This window comes from Rhea americana, unplaced genomic scaffold (genome assembly GCF_003343005.1).
Source record: "Rhea americana isolate MKP2758 unplaced genomic scaffold, rheAme1 scaffold_11, whole genome shotgun sequence".
NCBI lineage: Eukaryota > Metazoa > Chordata > Aves > Rheiformes > Rheidae > Rhea > Rhea americana.
Window position 1 is genome coordinate 9152179 of NW_028185150.1, and position 24454 is coordinate 9176632.

General features: G+C 37.4%; 1 protein-coding gene across 5 annotated transcripts in view; it reads left to right on the forward strand.

Moving 5' to 3' along the window:
- The window catches only part of TRPM3 (transient receptor potential cation channel subfamily M member 3), a 261642-nt gene that overhangs the window by 123732 nt on the left and 113456 nt on the right, over positions 1-24454 (forward strand). For all 5 annotated transcript variants that reach the window (XM_085312517.1, XM_085312487.1, XM_085312493.1 and 2 more), the window contains exons 2-5: positions 3495-3574; positions 4310-4514; positions 13009-13222; positions 16174-16298. In XM_085312517.1, coding sequence (XP_085168643.1) covers positions 3495-3574; positions 4310-4514; positions 13009-13222; positions 16174-16298 — 624 coding nt within the window. The remainder of the gene's footprint in view (positions 1-3494; positions 3575-4309; positions 4515-13008; positions 13223-16173; positions 16299-24454) is intronic.

Below are 24454 nucleotides of genomic sequence, written 5' to 3' on the forward strand. Positions count from 1 at the left end.
TCCTGCTGCCGCCGGATTAGGTGTTGGAACCGCGCAGCGCTGCGGCGGGAGCGCGCACCGAGCCGCGGAGCGCCGCGGAGCGCCGCGAGCCCCGCCGCCCCGCCGCCACGGGGGCGGGCGCAGCGCTGTTATTAGCCGCCGCCGCAGCCGCCGGCCCCGGGACAGCGCAGATGGCCCCCGGGACGGTCCCGCACGCGAGTGTGGCGCTCAGGTAACGAGGGGCTGCGCGGGTCCGGGGAGCGGCGAGCGGGGCGAGCCCGGGGCGGAGCGGGGCGAGCCGAGCCGAGCCCGGGGCAGGCGCGGCGCGGCGCTCGGGGTCGCCGCGCTTGGGGCGAAATTTATGGATTAACGTTGAGCGAGCGCCTGTGAAGCGACCAAAAGCGAGGATGCGCTTCTCGCGTGACCCTTCCCGAATCTGCTTTGCTAAGAGCTTTGCTGCTCTGCTCCTCCGCGCTGCGTGCAGGCTCTYTGCCTTATCTAGCGTAATTTTGTTGCTAACGTGGTAATTTCCTCAGGTGGTCCTGATTCTACTATGTAGGTTCTAGTGTAATGCRAGTAACATTGTACTGCTCAATTTTGTATTTCATTGCAAGTGATTTTGTCTCAGAAAGATCCGGGCATGGGGCAGTATAACTGGATGCTTTCTTTTTTGTTTGGAAAGACAAAGATTTATGAAATGAGTAAACCATGTATTTTAGCATTATGACTGTGGCAAGTAGGGCAGTATATTGTTCGAGATCCAAAACCTAGAACCTTTTTTTCTTGATGTGAATAAAGGACTTTTTAAATCAAATTTTTAGTTTGCAGTTTTACATGTGATGCAGTGTGATGAAAATTCAAATGCAAATTGTTACTATATTTAACATTACTGGGTTGTTATTCTACATTCAATACCTGAATTGAAGTTACAAGAAAAAGAGCAAGAAAGCAGATTTTAAATGACAGTTTCTTGTCCATATTTCTGATAAGCCTGCTTGGGTGCCCAAAGAAAAAAGTTCTGAGTAAAGTACCTGTTACTTTACCTTTTTGTATGAGATTTTGTAGCTCTGAGAAATTGAATTAGTGGTCATGTTTAGAAAAGATACCTCAGGCCTATGTAGTCAGTAAGTTTCCCAGGGTAAATCTTTTGGGGAAATTTACATGAAATGTATGAAATGTGATAAAGCATTTTTAAAAGGACTCTCAGCAGCATGAATGAAATGTTGTGGAAGTTCTGTACTGGAAGCTGATGACCTGTAAAAGCTTTTTTTATTTCTAGAGAAGATAAAGAATATTGCAGGCAGCTAGTTAGTGTTAAACAAGCAAGAAGATAAAACTGACATTACCCTGACAACATTCCTTACTTGGCAAAACATTAATGTATCTATGCAACAAAAGTGATTCCTAAATCTACAGCTTCTATCACTGTATCTCTTCTTAAGACAATATAGAAAGCATGTGTACTCTTGGATCTTGAATTAGGGGAAAWTTTCAATTTTGTGTATTCTATACAGTAAAATACATGATTTTAAATGTTATTACTGGAATATCTGAATAATAATTGAAACTTCCTTTCTTTCTATATTGCTCTCTGGGAAAAATAAATATAATTTTCTCACATAGTTTACCTTCAAGTTTTGTGAAATAGGGTCAAATTAAGTTCATAAAGTTCACTGTGAAAGCCTTGAGAAGTGTCAAAAGTTAATCTTAAAATCCTTTGTTTGAAAAGGCTACTAAATTCAGGAATTACTCAATGCTGCATATGACTTCCAAGTTGATTTGGATGTATAATTTACAACTTTATTATAGCCAGTATCATAGCCTTGTAAGTATTCAGAAGTTATAACAGCTGAGAATTTTAAGGAAATCACTTCTAAGGAGTCTTTCAGAATTTCTGTTTAACCTTCCTTTGTTTAAACATGAAACACAGCTTTTCCCAGGCTCTGTATTAACTTTCTGTTTGTTACATTAAGTAAGAACAGTCAAATGTGTTTCCATTTCATGTTTTTAAAACATTGTTATACCTGACAGCATGAGACATGTGAAGGTGTCTGCCATTCCTATAGAATATAAAATAAGCAGACTTTTCAAATAAAAATACACATAGAGCAAAGATTTAAATATTGTTATGTAACGAGAGTGACCATTATTTCCATTAAGGAACTGGATTCTCTGAAGAAGAACAACTTTTTAAGTAGGATAAGTAATAACTAATGGATGTAGTTGAAATTCTTATTACAGAACTTTACAGTCTATCCTTGTGACATTCATTGACTCCAAGAAATGCATGCAATTCAGTGTTTTCCAGAAGTCCCAGAAATACAGGTCTTAGTCATCAAAAGAGGATATGGATTTAGTTTGCAAAAATGTACCAGTAGACAATAGTTATCATATAGATATTTTTAGGTAAATTTATGGTGTCATTATAGAATTCTTTTTTATTACCATTTATGGTAAATTTATGGAATTTCATGTTTTCTTCTATAAATGCAAGTTGATAAAATTTCACTTAAATTATCTAAAGCTCATTTCATGTTACTTAAGTGCCTGATAACTTTTTCAGAATTCATAATTTGTATTTGTTTATATTGTGTAACTAAATAAACTTTTATTCTTTACACATATTTTATAAAATATTTCTGTCTGTAATGACTCTTTAAAGGAAAATTTCAGCTCAGCTTCTTACTAAATGAAACAATTGAGTTCTATCTGGAGGAATCATTTAGACTATTTGACTGGATTCATATTGTGTTGAGTGAGAATTGTTCAGACAGTTACATAAACTTCAGAACTCTTTTGTATCTGGAAATTAATAAGATACTGAAGGAAATTACTTGATTTCCTGAGAATATCTGGGGTTATATCTTGGCGGGTACAAATTTACATAGCTTCATTGAGCTCAGTCAGTTTTACAATTTACACCAGCTCATCACCTGAATCTTAATGTTTCAAAGATTTTTTTTTTTTTGCCCTTTTTTTGTCCAATAGATCATCCTTTTTTTTTCTTTTTTCTTGAAGATGTCCACATAATAAACTGGATTTTCAGGCCACAAGCTGAATAACACTCTCAGTGCCTATGCAAAAAGTTAGAGTGGAATCAATTTTATTTGGGGATTTTTTCTAGCTTCTGAGATTTATTTTACTTTGTACTTTTAAAAACTCGTTTCCATTTTAGTGATACAACCATTTTTAATAATATACTCTGTTTTTCTCTACCTTGCAGAAAGCTCTGATATTCTCCAGCAGTTCCTGTTATGAGAATGTAGATGACAGCATCAAAGTCATCTGGCTAGTGAATATGAAAGAAATGTTAAGAGCTCATGTTGGGTGCTTAGCTCTAGGAGGGAACCAAACCTACAGAATAACAGAAAATGTTTATTTGGTGCAGCATATTCAATGGCATATCTGCACTATCAGTGAAATTTTCTCTTATGTGTGAAGTTTCTCTTTGGATGTACTCTAAGTAGTGTTTAACAACCAAAAAAAACTTATGGCATTTCCTCTCTCTCTTTTAGGCACAGAAATCATGGATAGAAAGAGCATTTTACAAGAGAGAATGTGTTCATATCATACCCAGCACCAAAGACCCCCATAGGTAATTGTATACTACTTACATGAAAAATTAAAGTCAATTACAAGATGTTTTCATGTGTGTGTGTGTGCATATTTATATGCATATAAGTCATTTGTAAAGCCATATTTAATCAGAAAAGTGGTTGAATTACGTTTGGAGAATGGGTTCCTATGAGGCAATGTCCTATTTCTTTACATTCCAAAATGTACATCATCAAAACATAGAAATCAAAGATGGATCAAATTTTATATTTATTTTCCTCATCTTCCTAGTGAAATATTTGGTTCCTTGAATATTTCTTTAAATTGGATCCATAATACAAGATATTCTCAAAAGAAGATAATTGCAGTAAACTACCACTTGAAATATGTAGTAGTCCATGCAAAGGCTGATTATTTGGCCTATTGCCATCTGAGGAGATTATAAAATGTTGTTTGCTTTCATTTTATGTATATTTAGAAGAAAGCATGATTTTCCTGAAAAATAAGGTAGTCCTAAGAAAGTAAGATCAGTGGAAGAAATGGTAATATCGATATTTTTTCACTTCCACAAATAGAGGCTTTACATAGTGGGAGAGTGGATAAGTGAGTTGAAAGAGAAGTGGTAGCACAAGAGCAGTTATCACAGTTAGAATGGTTTGGGGTTAATTTTTATTTATTTATTTATGAAGATCTTTAATCTGTTAAATATAACATTTTCCCCTGTTAAGCGAATGCATGCAAGTTACTCAGGTATTTTGTCTGTTTAATATCATAGGTGTTGCTGTGGGCGTCTAATAGGCCAACATGTTGGACTGACTCCAAGTATCTCCATTATTCAGAATGAGAAAAATGAAAGTAGGCTTACTCGAAATGACATCCAGTCGGAGAAGTGGTCCATCAGCAAGCACACGCAGCTCAGCCCCACGGATGCTTTTGGAACCATTGAGTTCCAAGGAGGAGGGCACTCCAATAAAGCCATGGTAACCACATTTTTCTCTTAGATAAATAACACTTCTAACTCAAAAAAGCATTCAAAAATTCAAAACAGCTTTCTAAATTTCATTCTAAAGTTTTATTTAGCATATTATATGCTTTTATGTATCTTGTGCCAAAGAATCAGTGAACAGAATGAACCATAAAATCTACAGAACAACATGAAAGAATCAATTTTTATGAAAACATGCTAATGTGTCACTACCTTGATTGTCTTCCACTGACCAGCCACCTCTCTTTTGGGGAATAATTTTAGAATTATATTGTCATTTTCCATTGTCTGGTGTGTCATTGCAAGGCTGAAAATTTTGAAATTTTTGCATCAGATTTCTTTTGTATGTCTCCAGCCATAGATTGGAGGATAGACCAGTTAGGGTTCCGTGTTGGCCTTTCAATGAAGTGAGAGGCCCAGTGGTAAGTCACCAAGCAAGGAATTGGGAATTCCATGTTCTGTCATAGATTTCCTTGGGAAAGTTGCTTAGTTATGATACACTGCTATCAAAGATKCCAAACTACAGTAATCTGAGCAGATTGCTCCACTAAGGTGATACATTTCCAGTGCCCATGCTAACCCAAGCAYGTATTTCCGCATGGCATTAGATGGTCATGAAAAAGAATGTTTCTAGCCATATCTAAACTGCAGTGCCTGGGCTTTGGGAAAGAAATATGATTATGTCCAAAGCAGATAGTGGCTAAAATACTGATTTTGGCAGCTGTGAGGGCAGAGGCTGAACCCCAGRATGCTCTGTGGAGTATCCTGCCCAGCAACCTAGTGGTGTCTTCTTTGCCTCAATTCTTCCTAGTAGGGCTCTCGGAGCTGTCATGATCCTAGATAGATTAGAGAAGATGGCATGATGATGAAGCACTCAGGTACAATGGTAGCAAAAACCATACATGTTCATTCATTGGATTTGAGGATTAGGGAGATGGAAAAATTGTTTGGATGCATGGTTTTGTTCACCCAGAGCAGTGGATGCAGCTGATAGAATAGAAAATGCTGTTACCTCAAGAAGCAAGATAGAAGATGAGGTTGTCTCTCTTGTCATAAACAGCTTATGTTCAGCTGATGATTGATCACCTAAAAATCCACAAAGCAGATCAACTCATTGATCTACTAGAGAATCTGGTTCAGTAAATAGGATTTGTTTAGTGTGAATGAATCAAGACCTCCCTTGACACAGAAACATAACAAACCTTTCTCATGGTGTCCCACAAGGAGTGGGAAAAGAACAGAATACTTTTCATGAAATCAAAGTAAAACTCTGAATATATAGAGATATCGTAACCATCATGCTATTCTCCACCTTGAGTTATATCCATTTTTATGTACCATTGCTAGAGTTTTTTGAGTGATGTCTATCTTGACAAGGTAGAAGTAGTCTAGGGCAGCCAAAAATGATGAAGTGTTAGGGAAAATATTGATATTAACTAAGCTGAAGGATTTATGATTCTTTTTTCTGTTTAAATTCTGGTGTCCTGCAAATAGTGCCATAAGAGAACAGAAGATGCTCCAAAGTATATGTTGTGTGCTCTATGGAACATACCTGGAGTGAAACTTTGAAGGTAAAATTGGAATTCAACATRAAGGAAGGAAAGATCTTGTCAGAAAGCTCAGTCAGGATTTCCGATAAAAAAATCCATGAAGAGTTTAGAGAAGACAGAAAGATATTAAAAACCCCAGAGACCTAAAGGACAATTAGAAAGTCTGGCACAAAGGCAGACAAAACATTCATTGATGGAAAAACTGGATTTCTTCTGACAGTACTGGAAAACAGGAGGAATAGTTGCATTTGCCATCTATTCATAGCATTAAACATCATAGGGAACAACAAAATTCTGTATGATTTAAAAATATATATAAAACCTCCAGAAATTCAATAATCCCACTAATGGAAAAACTGCTTCAAGTCAAGAAATTCWCCAAAAATCTGAGTGAGTTTCCTGTCTACTTATTACCAATAAGAGAACCATCTTGCATATAATCAAAGCACAAGTGAGGAGACTGCAAAAAAGCAATGGTGCTTTTTTTTAAAAAAAAAAGGAAAAAAAAAAGAAAATTCTAAAGAATTTTGTAATGCTATGGTGTTTGTCACTGAAAACAAAATGAAACTGTCCTTTTGGTCACATTTCCAGTCCCAAGCATTATTTTAGTCGAATAGTTAGCTGAGTAGTTGTTGCACTTCTATTAATAGAAAAAATGAAACTCCCAGCTCTGAATTTACTGGTTACAAAGTATTTCCCAAAATAAACAATTAAAGTTAGAAAATCAAAGGCTTTCTGAAAAATCTAAGAGCTGACTGATTTCTCAGTCAGAACAACCAACCAGTTTTGCCAATAGAGGAGTGGAAAAAAGAACATTTTATTGCCTTGAGAAATAAGACTTGGAGGAAGGAACAAATGTATAATAATCAATGGAAGTGTTCGTGCAATACTTAGATATTAAATTTTCAAGCCCAAAAGCAAAGAAGCTCAAACATCAATGCACACAGAGAGAGAGAGAAAATAGAAAACATGATACATGAACATTTTTTCTTTTCTGAGATAGCCTACTTAGAAAATAACTAAGTGCAAACTACTGGATATCAGTTATCAGTGAAGCATACAGCCTGAGTTTTGTTGGTAATCAATTGGTATGTTAATATTATGCCTATTGCATAGAAGAGTAATGCTATAAAACAGGAAGAGTAGTAAGCTGAGCAAGATTAAATAAAGCCTCAGGGGAAGCATTTGGAATAAAATTTACCACCTGTTCCTTACTTTATTTCCTGGAATGGATGCCCATACATGAAGCAGGGTGAATATAGAACTGAGTAGCATCATCTGTGCTAACAGCAAACCTAGTAAATTTTTCTGGTTTAAAAAGCTATGAAGCATGTGATGAGATTTATTAATCTAACAACTATAACCTCAGATTTACACTGGGGAAACTAGCACCTGTAGTTAATTCTGGGAACAGATTAATGGATGTAAGACTAACAGATAATGATTTTCTCCAGCAAAATTAAAAAAAAAAAAAAAGAAAAAAAAAAGAAAAGAAAGAATTTGATGGTAAGTATTTATATACTTTGCATGTATATTTGCAAGCCACAAATGCAGTGATATAGTACACTATCAATTTCCACCAGACAATTAACAATGTCATATTATCTTTTTGTGAAAACAAAAATTACTCCAAGATTGTAACAGCAAACATGGGTTTGGAACAAAACAGCAAAACAAGACCACATAAGCTTACATATTGCCAGTAAAAGTGGCTGTGTCACTGATTTTAATTCCCCAGTCACTGAACAAAAATTCAAAAGCAGCATTAATTTTGCTAATACCACAGAGCTGCAAAAGCATTTTCGGTAGKGCTACACTAAGCTACTTAAATTAATAATTTGAATAACTGAGAGTACAATAGATTATACAAAAACAAATAACAGAGATTTGATAACATTGTTTAATGAGAAAAGTTGCTAAAAAGGCCTTTCTTCTGGTCTGCTAACCACAAACGATCCTGTAACAGTATTATGTCCCCCTTTTTTGATCGTTATCAATCCCTATTTTCTTTACAAATGGCTCATCCAATTGATGTTTAAAAATACGTTTCATAGTTTTGCCATTCACATTTAGGTTTGCTTTTGTGGCACACTTTGAGTCCTGACAACTGTAAAAAGGCAGGGAACAGCTAAATGCAGAGAAAAATCTGGAGTTTTTCAGCTTAAACATTTTCAGCAGCTTTTGCATCAAGTCAGTGAATTTAAAAGAAGACCAGAAAATTAATATAATGGAATCAGCGTATATCAACTGGCTTTGAGTAGTTTTAGAAATAACATGTATCAGTACACCTAACGTTATACCAGGAAAATAGTACCCTAATTCCAAGAGCAGTTATTAAACTAATGTGACAGATTACATTCCAGCTGTGACAAATATTCTGGGCCATTTCAGAATACAGAGATTTTGATCACTGGAGAAAAAGTTAAGGGAGTCTTGCTGTGCTTCATTTTGCACTGAACTTGTGACCAAATTAAATCAATTTTTTGAATTTAACATCTGCCTTTCAACATACAAAAAAAATGACATTCTTTAATTAGTTGGTAAATCTGGATTCCATATCAAACTTTTCTTAATGACTACTCTTTACTGAACTGAAATTGCTTTGATCAAGGCTACTCAAGGTCAGATGGAAGATGGCTGTTTGAAAAGATTTAGTGAGTTAGATACATTTGTTCTTTTTTTTTTTTAATAACTTCCTCCTAATCAAATGTTTCCAATTATACATTTAATATGCACAACAAAAAGCTAGCATATGTTTGCAACTGTAGAAGACAAACTCTGTTACACTGTTACAGGCTTAATGTTTCTTTTGGTGCACGGAGATATGAAAGAACTTAAACAGAATTCCAATTTCAGCAGGGAGACCTTGTGATATTCTGAATACATTATATTTTAGTAAGCATATTTGGAAATCTTTTATTTTTTGCTTTTAAAGTGTATGGAGTTTTGTCAAAACTGTTCAAAAATGATCTTAAAAGACCTCAGTGCTTTTAAGAAAGAAAACAGAGAGATAATCCTTTAATTGACATAAACCATGAAAAAGGCAATGGCTTTTATTTTTGTTATGTTATTCGTATATTAGTATTCAAAGCACATTTAMAAAATTTAAAAGATGATGTGCTACATGGAGAGAAAGGAGATGTCGCGCACACAGGCATCCATCCAGGGTCTATTTAAATCTATGAGGGTCCTTCCACTGACTATTTAATAGAATTTAGATGTCCTTAAGACATTAAAGAGACTATTAACTAGTAAGGAACCAGTGTGGTTTCAGTTTAAGTGATAGTTTTCCTGCTGAGTTTAGAGAGAATTAGACCAGGACCATTTTCTGTGAAGATCACACTTCAAGGGATCAGTCTCAACTTAAAGAGCAATCTGCAACACTGGAATCATACTTTAGGTGGGTGAAATGGTCAGCTGTATTGCCCTGCCCCTAAAGAGAAAACACAACAGCAACGGGAGACGACCTTGCAGGTCATAAAGCGTTATCTGAAGATATTTTCTTTAAAGAAATACAACAAAGGAGATCTTTATCTAAGCCTTTCCATTTTATTCACTCAGAATCTCTTCTGCAGTCAGGCACCGTGGTAACAGCACAGAATTTTTGCCACTTAGACACTTCAGCACTTTTACTGCCATTTTTGGCCTAAGGCAAAGGAGGAGAGGGTCCAGCTGCAAACATCTGTCTGTTTGACTGGTGAGAGGCACATACGTTTCTTAGGTAACTGCTCAACAACTGAAATAGTAGTAGCATCAAATGGCACCCTTCTTGAGAGCCTCTGGGGCAGGTTAGGGAGAAGGTAGATACGGCGGTTTGAACTGATGTGCCCTTCTACTGTGTTGTGCCACAATCAGTCATGTCAGCTGGTAGGTTTTATAATTAAAAACTGTGATACTACTTCCAATTTTTGACCTTCTCTGCTGATATGTAATAACTGAAGTCTTGCRTCCTATTCATGGGTCCCTTCCATAAAGGAGGAACTAAATAGTTTGCCATTAGGAATGATCACTCTAAAGCTGACAGATGGATTACCCAGACCCTGAAGTTCAGTGGAACAGAGCAGGAATTTAGCTTAGGTTTATATTTAAGTTTTGAATGTAGCTCAGGAAGCTATTGTAAAAGAAATCAGGAACGGCAGAGGTACTCGTTAAGATTCTAAACAGAAATTTAAAAGACGAAATATTCTGCTACAGTATTGAAAGACATAAATTTTTAATAGGGACAAAAAATGGCCTTTAAAGTGTTTATTCGTAATTTAATGGATGTTGAGGAAATGATGACAAAATAATTTTCTTGTACTCACTAGGTGACATGTGAAGTAATAGCAGAAGAATTATCTCAGGCATACCAAACTGAAAATGCCTTCTGTAAGAGTTAAAGTGAATCTGACAGTCAGAAAATTTGAGGTCTCTGCATTTTCTCTGCAGAGAAGAAAAATCAGCATTTAGATGCCATTACCCTTCTTCTCAAAAAAMTTTCTAAAAAGTAAAGGTCATTTATGATGGTTTAAATTTAAAATTACATTAAAAACCTTCAGAATTATTTTTTACTTAAATTTCCTCCTTATAAAGTAAAATGAATTCTAGAAACAAGCAGGCATTTGTGATAAGATGTCTACATTTCAAATAAATGTAAGAAAATAATTCTTCTGACTCTTCTGCTCAGCATAGAGCTTTATCTTTAYTGGAGCTCAGCAGTCTAGATGGATAAGGAATTGAAAGAGATTTCTGCCGATCAATGAGTGGGCTTAAGAAGTTATGGACAGTGAAATCACACCTTCTGGGGTGTGAAACAATCACTAGGTATATTCGGTAATTAAGATACGTCGGATTCTGTTTGTCCCTTCGCTTTAGCATCGGCCTGAGGCAGGATGGAAGTAAGCAGGACCCAGGTTAGGGCAGTTATCTGGATGGTTCRGTGGCCTTTGTTTTCAACACATCTRCGTGGCTGTTACTCGTATCAGTTAATTTCCTATAGTCATATTTTTGATTCTTAAACTGCCAGTCTGCATTCGCCAGCATCGCAGTAAGGTGCCGACTGCACCACAACGCAGTTTCCACCCTTTCCCTGGCGGCGGATTCAGCCACTGAAATAAAGCCCGTGCCTCGCTGTAGATGCCTGCAGCGTAATGAGGACTAGCCTTTGCAGCCTCAGCCCTCCCTAAGGGCAGAGCCAGGGGAGTAAACTTTAGTCTCCTGGCAGCTCTCCTGTGTGTTAAAACTTTGACGGCTCTTGATTCCTAATCAAAATTATGTACTTCACCTTTTGGCTGGTGGGATCTCGTACCATGTAGAGGTTTTATCAACTTCCAGGTAATTGGATAGGTTACTACTAAGAATACAGTACATATATCAAGTACATTGCAGTCTTGCTAAATAGGAATATTGCATGTACTTTGTCTATTAGCTGTTAAGAATTTGCATGGCAGCTGCAGGGAACTTTATTGATTTAGTGGAGTGAATTTGTGCTCACAAGTTCTTGTTCATCTTTCAGTCTGGCTGTGCTCCGCTTGCTTTCCTATGAATGTCTGGCTAGATGTGCTTCTGCTTCTGGAAATGTAGGGAATGGCTGTTCATCATGTGACAACCCATTTTTGCAAAGAAACCTGGCTATTAGGAATTTATGATGAAAAACTTCAAGTCCTTTAGTGTTTCCTATTCAATTAGAGAGGAGTCCATGTAACTATCATATGATTTTCAGCAACWGAACAACCTTATGACAAGAAATATTAATTAAGCATATTAAAAAGAGAAAAAAACATATTTAATGTGTGTGGATAGCACATTRCCTAAAATATTACAGCACATAAGATAGAATAAGGTAAGTTCCTCTGGCTGATGGCAAGCGTGCTTGTGTTACACACCTGACCGTTGTGTTAATAGTCTCCCAGGGGAAAGATCCCTAAAATAACTCTGTAGGCATTAGCTCAATCAGAATTTTGATACGTGGGCAGCTTGCTGTAGCCTACTTTGTCTGACTAAGGGAGTCCTTCCTGATCTTAAGATCCTGACTTTTTTTCTGCTGTGCATCTGGAATTGAAAAAAATTGCAAACCTTGGCACAGGCTTTGTGGGACTCCTCGCACATCAGCCACAGAAGGAGCAGGGGGAGCACCCAGAGAGGGGGGCTGGTCAGAAGAAACAGGTATGTGTGCTATGTAATGCTGCTATAGAAATTTTGAACATAGCTGTTCACTTTGAGCAGACACAGATGGGCATCATCTCTCCCTCAGGACAAAATGCCACAGAGGTAGCACAGAAAAGCCAAGAACTGGGGTATGTGTAAGTGTTTTTCAGAGTTCTTTTAGGTTCCTTGCCCCTGTTACGCAGATTCATGAATTTGTACAAATGAGTCTTTAAGTCTTAAGCTAGCCCTTTTGTGTTCATTCATCTGAAAAGTGTCTGTTTTGCARTCTTGCTTGGTTTCAGGTTCTGTATGCTGAAGCAACCAATCTCGTCTAGTACATCCTACCTTTTTACTGTTTGATTTTGTTAATTTAAAAATCAGATACACGGGAATGTCGATTATTGCGATATTGTGGCTTTCCTTTAGGGTCTGGGAGATAAAATTCAAGCATAGCTGTGGCTCTGGATACCTGTGTGATCTTTAGCAGATCACTCAGGTTTCTGCTTCAGTTTCCACATCCATAATTTAAAGATACTTATTTTTTTTAACATGGATAAGCATGTTGAAATGATTAATGGGTTAATTTCCCTAACAAAGGAAAATTGTCCAGCCTGTGAGTTGCAAGCATTCCATGTTTTCTTGTTTCACAAAGAGCTATTTCTAAAATCATCAAGTTAGCAATTAATTAGTGCTTTTTCTTGTGAAAGTTGCCCCTTTTTTTKGGGTGATCTGTTAGGTATAGACCATATGGATTAGACACCACTGGATATAACCAATCTTTTTTTCTGTTTATGGCCACCCTTATTTTTTCAGTATGTTCGTGTGTCTTTTGACACAAAGCCTGACCTTCTTCTGCACCTGATGACCAAAGAGTGGCAGCTTGAGCTCCCTAAACTTCTCATCTCTGTGCACGGGGGCCTTCAGAATTTTGAACTTCAGCCAAAACTCAAGCAAGTCTTTGGAAAAGGCCTCATTAAGGCTGCTATGACAACTGGAGCGTGGATATTCACTGGAGGAGTAAACACAGGTAACAGCAATATTGAAGGGAAAACACAGTGACATCTCAGAGATTTCCTTTGATTTGACAGAAAATATTTAGAACTGATCTGATTAAGAAGCTGTTGGGTGTTTTATCTTATTAGTGCTGGTTTTACTACATGCAAACAAGAAAATGCCAAATTCATACCAGGGTGGCATCTCCCAGCAAGCGAAAGGTTTGCTAAATCACACTGAGGAGCTGAAAATAAAGCCTCCTGTAAGGTTAGTGTATTGTCAGTGAGGACTTTGTAAGATCAGCAGTTAGCCRCACAGAGGGCTTAGTAACCAGAGCCCTAAAGAAGTAAAACTCTTATTACATAAAATAGGAAATATTTTCATCTAGAAAAGACCTTTTGTTTTCTCTTATAAGAATCATCTGAAGTGTAAAAGAGAAAAAAAAATGGTTCTTTTTTGTGACTATAGGGAAAAACTTCATTGTGCATAAGAATCACTTTCTCCTCTCTTGCAGACAGCTTGACCTAGTTTTTTTGTATTATCTTTGGAGCAACAGAGATAACATTGCCATTTGTATGCAAAGTTGGGAACGTCTGTAACATACCACATGAGTATGGCCTTCTAAGGACCCAGGAAAGCAGCTGGCCCAGCTCTGCTGGGAAGCTGCACGTGGATTCCAGGAATGAGCTGAGAAACAGAGTTTCCCCCGATGAAGAAGGTCGAGCAGTGGCTTGTCTGTCAGCCTTCCCGAAGGAGACAGAAAGGAGGAGAGAGTCAAGGGAAAATGGAGAGTTCTGTGAAAGATAAATGCATAAAGTTTTGAGCCACTAGATGTACATGTAATYTCTTATGTCATCCTCATTTTCTACATTAACCAAATTATGATTTTAGTAATCCAGCATAGTATGTCCTCTTACTAACTGTGGAAAATATTGTAATCACTCTATCATACAGTAATTTTAGTGCACTGTGGATGAAATTCTGTATATTTGGACATGAATGCTTGTCCTGGGTTTTTTAGTTTCCAGAGCACATTGTATTTAAAACAATACAGAGTTTTCTCACAGCAGAAATATTAATAATAACGAAAAKTCATAACTTCTGGAGTGTTATATAGATGAATAGGTAGAGGCATATATATATTTAATATTCCCTATCACTCTGGGGATCACCCCATCAGAATTAAGAAAATTAAGTTAAACGTTGACCTATATACTGTGGTTATAGCAACTGTGTTAGTTGCTCAGACGTTATTGTGGTGACAGTTTGCAAAGATAGCTAAAAATTCTGGTAAAAAAGTTAGAAGACTGTAGACCTTTCAGACTCATTGAAGTGGCTTACCACAGGAACATCATATGTGAAACTACAGAAATTTTGTGAATGAGGGCTGAATATAATATTTTCTTTTGGAAAATACGAGACCATTTTGTATCATTTTCTGAAGCATCATAATTGTGAATGCCTAGACAATACAAACAAACCAACATAATTTCTGTTGAAAGTTTTTTTTTTTCCTGCAATCAAATGTGAGCACAGTCAAAGCAATGGAGTTCAAATAACAGTCTTTGTGTGTTATTTTAAAGCCATATAATTCCAGAGGCAGTTCTGCATTATCAGTTACATYTCACTGCTGCTAATTAAATTGTGGAGCAAAGTAGCTGAGCACTGTAGGCCTAGGTTTTAAAATTGTATAGATCACAATTCTGTGTTTTATCTCTGCCTGAAATTGTACAAATTGAGAATTTCTGCATACAGTCAATTCTGATGATAATATATTTATATATCAGGTTTCTCTCAAGGAAAAATRTAACAGAGAAATTCTGAAATGCTGCTGTAGGACTGTGAATCAGTGAGGCAAAAAGCATGGAGCACACATGACAATAACCATGACTGTTTAATGACTTAAGTTGTTTTGAATATTCATGTCATCCTGTAAGATTGTCCTAAGTAATAGACATTTCTGCAGTCTGGCCAGATTTTCTGCTCTGAATCCATTATGATGTTGGTTTATAGTTTAATTCACAGCTAACAGCAGGTCCGGGGCGGGAGGCATGGTCATTTTGAAATTCATGGGATCTGGACAGGAAATAAACAGAGAAACTGAGTAAGAGGTAACACTGATAGCAAATTCACAGGCAGGCTTCCAGGCAGCCATACTGCAAAAAATAGTGATTGATACACATCTCCAAAATGACCTTTTGAAGGGGAAGGAGGAATGATCCATGTATGAGCAATTTTTTTGCTAGCCTGCCACAGTCTGATTCCCACACGTTCTTTGCACAGGAATACTATTAAGATGCTCACAAAGCTGCTCTAGAGCAGCTTTTACACAAGCAGCATTAACAGAAAACACAGGAAAGAAAGCTGTAGAGCAGTCATTCTCTCTGTACTAATTTCTGTTTTCTCACTGATCCCYAGGGGATTTTCCAATACCCTACTGGAAGCTATCTCAGGTGACTGAGTGTTYGGAAAGAACGGTAGAATAGCTTACCACAGAGGAGCGTAATGATGCTTTCACAGCTTTTCCATCCATTATTCAGACACAAGAGAACATTTATATGCAAGCTACACTTTTTTTTTCCACTTCATTCTTTTGTTTCTTGCTATGCTTGGGAAGGGCATACGTTACCATGTGTCTGCTTGCATGCATGTATGTTTGTGAACACAAGTACAAAAAAGCAAGTTACAGTCAGCTGTCAATATTTCCATTTTTATTTCTAGCGCTGTGCAATTTTTTATTGTGACTTTATCTAATAATTTTGTAGATTATAAAAATTGGGCTACCAAACTCGCAAAGGTATCGGTATTGTGGACCCAGTTCAGTAATACTGTAACAGTGATCAATAAGAAAATACTTTATAGCTTTACTTAGTTGCAAGCATATGCGTAGGTGTTTCCTTAAAAGGGATTTGATCCTGAATACAGATTATAAGGAACAAAAGTGTCATAATTTGAATTCTGTATTTTATGCTATTTCTTTTCCAGGAGTCATTAGGCATGTTGGAGATGCACTGAAGGATCATGCCTCAAAATCTCGTGGGAAGATCTGCACTATTGGTATAGCTCCCTGGGGGATTGTGGAAAATCAAGAGGATCTCGTTGGCAAAGATGTAAGCCCTATGTGGACATAGAGCACATCCAATATATTTAAGTCTTATGGTTGTTTTTCCTTTACTCTCCACCTCTCACTAAAAATTTAAAACAGAATTAATAATAAGTCTGCAGCAAAAAAAAAAAAAAAAAAAAAAAAAATCAATTGATACATTGTGTTTCCATTATGCTTAATAACAGTTTTGAGATCGCAATAGCAAAATTCCTATTCTGTGCTGGTCAAGAGATAAGAATTTGCAGTAGCTTCTAGTATATATTATTTTTTTCTTTAAAAATGAATTATAGAAATATTTCATTAAATGTTATTCTTAAAATATGTATTAAACTTGCATAATTAGATATCAAAGAGCTCTGAAAAGCACTTAAGAAAACACTGATTACAAAGCTTGAAGTCCAATTTATTTTGCAAAATATAGTGATGCATTGGTTAATTTCATGTTTACAGATGGTCCCCCTTGTATTCCATCCTATCTCTTTTTATTACTGCACTTGGGAGGAGTCTTACAGATGTAGTTGGACACAAGGCTGGACCTCAAAGAATCATTATTTCGATCATCTTTTAACAGGCAGAGTCAATGTTTCTTACAATCCTTCATATCATTTTTCTCCTTTAAACCTATACTCTTCTTCAGGAAAATTAACCCCCCAACTTTAAATAGAAGAATGCTTTGCTTGTACTAGTTTTAGGTTATCTGAAATGTTCCTGAACCTTTTTTTGGTTCATTTCTGTTTATTTCCCAAGCATTCTGGCTGAGAACCTGTGATTAGTCTTGAATGGAGAAGAGAGGCAGTCTTCATTCTGCATAATGAACATTTTCTTGTCTAAGTTACTCTGAGTCATCCTTCTCAGTATATTTGTCCATTAGCAATCTGGGGAGGGGAAGAGGATTCAATTATCAGTCAACTCAAAAGGAGTTACAATATGAGTGGGAAGAAAGAGATCCAGTTGGGATTTATGGCAATTTACTATTAAAGTATAGCCATTAGGGAGAATTCAAATTAGCATGATTTTATGCTCTCTAATACCTCCAATGCTTGTATAATAGGGATGTAAATACTTCTAGTACAGCAGGATGGGGCTCTGCAAGAGTAACGCAGAGTCAGTTATGAACATTTCTGGGATGCAGTCCCAAAACTGAGTCGTAGAAATTACTAACCACAAAGATAAGCTACGTCTGATTATGTAAGCTTAGGACTGATGTACACATCAATTTCAAATAAGCCATCCTGCCATGAAGATGCATGGAGTTCTTCTGGAAACATTGCAAGAAGCCAAAAGGCAAAAGAGGTTATTAAAATAGGACTGAATTAATTAATTTTGGTTACTTCCACCTACCAGTAAGCTACCTGTCTCTCTTCCCAGTTAGGAACCACCTGCTAATGGGACTGTGCTGCCCTCCTTTATAGAAAGGGCTGAAGAAAAAAGTTGTTTTCCTTGCTGTTCCAGCCGTCTCAAACACATCTSGATTTCCAGTTTCTTTAGATGTTTTCTGCTAATTATCCTTCCAGTCTCTGATCATCTGAGAGAACAGAACAAGTATTTAAAAAACAATTTAAAAAATGGCCAAAGTCTTCTGTTAATCAGCCACAATGATGTCATTAGGTTTACTATCACAGAGTCATCACTAGGGACAAAATTGGCTCCAAAATGTTTCCGTAATAGACAAAATGAAACTTTTCCTCTGAGCCTCTTGGCCCCAACAGTTACATGACCTGATCATTCAGTTACATGACACAATGCTGAAGCTGTTCTGCTTTCAGACATCTCTAATACACTTGTTACTGATACTGAGCTTCATCTTCTACTTGATCACCAAGTCAGACTTTTTATCTCCTGCTGCTGTGGGTGAGCTTGCGGGTGCAGGAGAGCCCTCAGCTGCCTGCCGTGGCACAGGCGCTGCGTCACCGGGGCTGGTGTGAAGCCCTCATCTGCCGAGCAAGGAGGCAGGTTGTCCTCGGAGCCAGTGCCTCTATTGCCCAAGCTCCCCTTAGCAGCTCCTTCTGTGCCTGAAGCAGAGCCAAACTTGGTGAAAGGACTCATGAAAGCTGTCTTTAATTGTTGGTAGTCTGCTGCATTAACTGTGAGCTATTTTACCCTGGTATTTCCCACAAATCTCTTACAAATGCATTGAGTAGAACATGCAGAACGGACAGCTCAAGGTAAGTCACTTTTGCTGCTAATCTACTTATTATCATTCAGGCATTGCAGAAATTAACCTTTATTTCTTACCTTTCCCCCCCCTTCACCCTAATTTTCTTCATTTATTAATCCCTAAAATGTGTGCGGTTTCTTTAGAAGAATTTGGTGAGGAAGCTTTTTGAGAATCAAAGGATACTATATAGACTGACTCATTAGAGGTGAATGAGGTGAAATGAACCAAGAAGGGGAAATACAAATAGTACCATAAGCATGTATAATGAATCATCATTAAGCAAGTAACAAAGCGCACAAAGGATTATGCAGGGGGTCAGGAGGGAATAAGTCAACCAATAGTAAGAGGCTTTTTGAGCTCCAGCTTCAGTGTGGCTTTACGCCTAGGTGAACTATGTCTAGTTAAATTATGATCAAAACTAAAGAATAGTCAAAACATACCCTTGCTGCTTAGAGCATCATCAGATACAGAAAATTTTTGCTTGGTCATGGAAAACTTACGGGAAGGGAGGGAGTTATCCGTATTGCTCATGCACCCATGCGTGCTGTCACTCTGTGCCTCGTGGACATCACATTTGCTCAGCAAAGTCGTGCCACAGTTAATGTTCCAGTCCACATTTGGCTTTTATGTTTCTGAAGTCATGGCTGAGTTTTGATATGTTTACCAATCTATTCAAATGGGTCAGCTCTCAGAAAGACTAAAGGGTTTCCTTAGGGCCGTAAAGGGAAATGGACAAGTTAAGAAGAGTATTAGTGTTAAGAGATTTGTTTTTGGTTGCCTTAAAGGTCCCAAATGAGATTAGTCTTACTGCAGTACTGCAAAAGCACAGAGTAGTGCTCATCTTAGTGCCCATGTTTAGCATCTAATTCAAAAGCAAAGCAYAGAGGGGAATGGTAGTCGATTGCCCTATTCCCAATTCTCTGATAGAAAATACGAGCAAGGAAGGTGGCTGCTTCAGCCCCATAGAAAGCTTATGTCCTAAGCATGTTCCTGATTAAGTACAAAGCCACTGTTCTTTTTAAAAGAGCACACCTTGCAAACTTTTGTAACGCACTTACTGTTAATATCATCAGGTTTCCTTTCAGAATCTRTTCAGTCCTTACTTGGGTTTAATTCCTATTTGCCTTGCTGTGCCTCCAGGCCTTAATAAAAGGACAGTGATTTTAGTACTTTCCTTTTTCTCTACAAGATCTTTCTAATAAGTCTCAATTTAGTCCGAAGGAGCCAATATTTGAGAGTCAAATCAAAATATGTTTTTATTGTGTGACTTAGTGAATAAAAGGACATCTCCAGCATACCAGGATATGCTGTTGATTAGAGACAATGCTGTGGTATACTACCCAGAACCTTGGAAGGAATGCAATATTTTAGTAAATAAAATTTTGAAAACAGAAAATCCCCAAACCTTTATCTCTTTGAACTAATTGAAATTAAAAATGAGCTCTTGTGCTACTGTGTTGAATCAATACAAAATATATGTCACCTACTGCTCCACAGTTTCTATAATCTTTCTATACGTAGAACCTGAGGGAGGAAATTTGCTGAGTTCTCTCCAAATTTCTTGGGTTTCATTGGTCTCACTTAGRGTGCTTCTGTAGCCACGGGTGATAATGTGTTTCTCTCTACACGTTAATTCACTGATGGGTGTCTTACACTTAACAATTACTATGTTGATGAAAATGAAGCTCAGCAGAAATTTTGGAGGAAGTAGAATAATTATCATTTTTAACAAAAGTTTTATCCAATGAGGAGGAAGTAACAGTGGCTGGCACTGTTAACTTGTGGCACAAACTACACAAAAAGTGCTATCAGAAAGAAAACCACTTGCTCACAGAAAATTATGGGATATATATTACATACACAGATATATATGCATATACATATCAACCTCTTTCATGCACGCTGTGTTCCAGAAAAAGTTATATTTTTGACTCCAGAGAAATCAAATGCTGAAAACAGGATTGCAGCCAAGCAAAAGTGTTACCTCTTAACAACAGATACCTGCTTTTTAATATTGTTTCTGAACAGTCAGAAAACATACCTTGAATAGAATTTAAGCAATGAGAATACTGCTACTTGAAACCTTGTCTCATATGCAGCTGAAGGGACAAAACTGAGGACCAAAGTTTGTTAATTTTAGTATAAAACCTAAATTTGTATTGGATTAGGCACATGTTTAGCTCTTATATATATATACACATATTTTATATATATATATATATACACACACACTTTTATATATATATATATATTCACACACTTTTATATATATATATATATGTATGTATATATGTATGTACATATAATATATGTATACTTTTATATATTTATACTTTTATATATATATAGTGTGTGTGTGTATATATATACACACATACATATATTATATTACACACACATATATATATTATATATATGTGTGTGTGTGTGTATATATATATACATATATATATATAATATATATAAGCATAAAACTTGTTTTTTCCAGTCTGTGTGTAGATAATGCTTCTGATTTATTAAAAACTACAATTTCACAGTAACCAATCTGGTATCAGGGCAGTTACTGAATTTTTTTAACTATAACTAAAGACTTGTCGTCAGTAGAGTTTTCTCTAGGACGCCCAGAGAGTGCTCACAGTGGAACTCTGCAGTCCTGCTGTAATTGCTTAGTTATTTATGTATTCATTTTTTCAGTAATCATTTGGATGATGGAACAGGGAAGATTGTATGCACTTTGGAGAGCGGAGTCAGAAATCTAGAGATTCTTATTATCTGAAGAAATTATTTGAAGTCAGCCTGTCATGGAATGAGTGCTATTGTGAACTCTCAAAATTACTGGGGCAATAATTGACTAATCAACTGCTTCAGGAAAGACATCACACCGTATTGTAGTGGTTCACTGAATAATTATTAACAGTGGATGACTTAATAACATGATACTTTTGCAGACGGATGAATGTTATGTTGGAACTTAGTAACAGAACTGATCTATAACAGAGGGAATTGCTTGTTTCTATGTCATTTGGCATGGCTGAGGCCTGCTGCAAGGTCCTATGTCTAGTTTTAAGAGGAATCAAGGAAAGTTCACAACTAACTAGGGCAAATAGGAGATGTAAAAACRTGGCTAATGAGGAAAGCCTAGAGAGTTAGATTTGTTTACTATATATCACAGCTGAACTAACCAAGATAGACATTTTTACCAGTACACGAAGTCCTGCATTCTCCCTTCTCCCTGATCTCATCTATAAATAGTTCATTGCAAGATACTTCAGCTGAACATTGCTGTGTAACTTGCAAGTCACCTTCATTTACAGAATGCCGCTTTGATATTACCAAAGGTTATCTAAACCAAGAAAACCATTTAAGAGTTAATTTCTCCTTACTCCACACATATGGAAAGAAAGTTCTACAGCTGTCAAGCTTGATAGGTGTAGCCCAATCTCACCACTTTAAACTATACCCTTTAAAACACATGCCAGTGAGCCTTGTCATAAAGCCCACAATTCATGTTAATTGCTCTTATGTTCTGTGTTTGTTTGCTGGACAACACGTGCATCAAGCTAAGGACCAACAAGATGATCTACATGTTTTCTTTTTATTGTTTTATCTAAATTGTTATGTTAGCTTATGGCATGAGATCACTTCCTTGTCTCCCTCATACRTCTTTGTTTTGTGGTGAGGGAAAGATTATATTTTTCTGTAACTACTTTCTGCAGGTTTCAGGATAACAATAAAGCCTACAAACCTCAGGGAGCTAATCTTTAAGTGTATACTGCTTCATAATGTCATAGAATTTGTTGTCACCAATTTTGACTTAGTTTTGGTAGATATTTTGCAGTTACTTTCAATAAATATGTTATACTTTGAGATGAAACTGAATTACTGGAGAAGAAAAAAGAATTAACTATAGCTGGTTAGTTCCCAATTTCGTTTCAATATAGTTTTTGTCTAGTGTCAAAATATCAGAGCCTCCTAAGAAACCTAGTCCTAGTCAGGAAATAATTATTCTAGGAAAAGAAGCAAGGAGAGAGATTCAGTGTCTCTTCTTGCAAACCTCCATGTAAGGAGCATGCCAGCAGCCAAACTGGAGACAGGCATATGTGCAGCATATACGGAGGTGCTGGAGAGTGATGCTTCCAGGAGCCTCTAAATACCATCAGAAACAACCCTGTTCCCTGCTGTCCTGCAGAGCTGTGAGGCTACAAAGAAAGCTTAAGCTGAACGACAGCTGTGGGGTTTCCRAGAAGCAGAGCACGCATCTCACTTTTATTTTGTTCCGATGAGCTGAACACACAACGTTTGCTCGAAGTGCTGTGGCTTCCTCGCAACTGCTGAGATCTGTGGGCTGGAGCGCGTGGCCATGCTCAGGGAGCTATTGGCAGATGTGTTGGGGGGCCTGGTACAGAGCTGCGTCAGAGACGGAGCCTCTCTCATGCTTGCCAGGCTGGTTCCTGGCTGCTTCCGTGCTGCACCTTGTCCTCCGCTCTGGGGGGGCTCCAGCACCCGGCGCCGCTGCGAGCCTGTTTGGAAATGGGGCTCGGAGCCGGCCGAATGGAAATCCCCAGAACTTGACAGGCTTGGACCCTGCTGCGCACGTAGCGCTGAGCCAGCGGACCAGTATGGTTTTTGACTTCTCTGTTCTCCCAAGATCTCAATGTCATGGGTGTCACTCATACAATTCGTTTCTCTTCTCTTACCTAATTGCCTTTCATAATTTGCATCTCTCATTCAATTACTTACTTACATTTTTGTTCATCCTCTGTAATGAGATACCTTGTGCTATTTTCAAGTGCTGTCCCTGTGTTGAGTCTCCGATGCCCACGGAGAGTGTAAACAGAGTATATTACTGCTTTTAATTCAAGCTTGCTGCCTCCCCAGGGTACAAATGCACTCACTGAGGCTAGTGCAGCTCGTCACCTATTGACCAAATGCTGTTGCTTTGTGCAGTAGAAGTGCTGTTCCGCAGTGTGGCTGCTCTCACATAGGTTAACCTATATTTAGAGGAGCTGTCTTGAGAAGAAATACTTCCTTTCAACTCTGCAGAGGAAAGTGCCAGGGGCCATTATTCCCCCTTCTTCATGCAGAAAGGCGATGAGAAGACATTAAAGTCTAACTTTTTCCAACCTTTTAACTTGCCTGCAAAATGGAAGATATTGAAAAGAACAAAGGAGTGGAAACTGTAAGAGGGAGAAACTGAAAATCWGCAGACTGTTGTAGCAAAGCAATTCGCCACAGGGAAATAACCTCCAAGCTTAGGATTGTGTTGCCTTCATGAAGAGTTTTTAATCAGGATAGCCTGAGTTCATGATACACTCTGTGAACTTCATTACAAAAAAAGATATCTCAACTAGTGAGCTGTGCATGTTAAACGGTCCCATTGAAAATAATTGTATTCTTGTTTTCACATTTCTAATTTTTATTAATAACAGGATTCACCTTGTAGTTAAACAGCAGACACAGAACCAGAGCATTACCTTCTAATCTGCCTTGGAGCAGCGTTACCAAATCAAGATGAGGAGGTTTTGGAGATGCAGCTCATTAAAATTTCAGATCAGGCTGTGCCTGTTAAAAAAGGCTCGTAATCACATAAGGAAAAGGAAACTCAAGTCCTTCCTCTCCTAAGGGATCTTAATGGCCTATGTCCCCTATTCTGGGAGATGGAACAGGTACCAGTTACAAAACCTGTAACTGTTTAAATTTATTTGATTTGAATTTTAGGGAGTATGAAAAAATCTTATTTTTCTATCTGGCATAGGAGACATGGATGTAGAAGCTAGCTAATGAGCATATTCCAGAAGCATAATGATATTTTTTAACCTGTACTTCCTTGTAGAATAAATGTGTTATGAATGGGGCACCAAAAGAAATGGCCTAAACAAAATCTAAGTCCAGGCTACCACCTGTTCTTGCAGCAGAGGGCACTTCTTCAGTGCTGGCCAGCTCCCCTCTTGGTCTTCTTAGATCAAGGTCTTTCTTTTCTTTTGCTGGGGAAACACCTTACG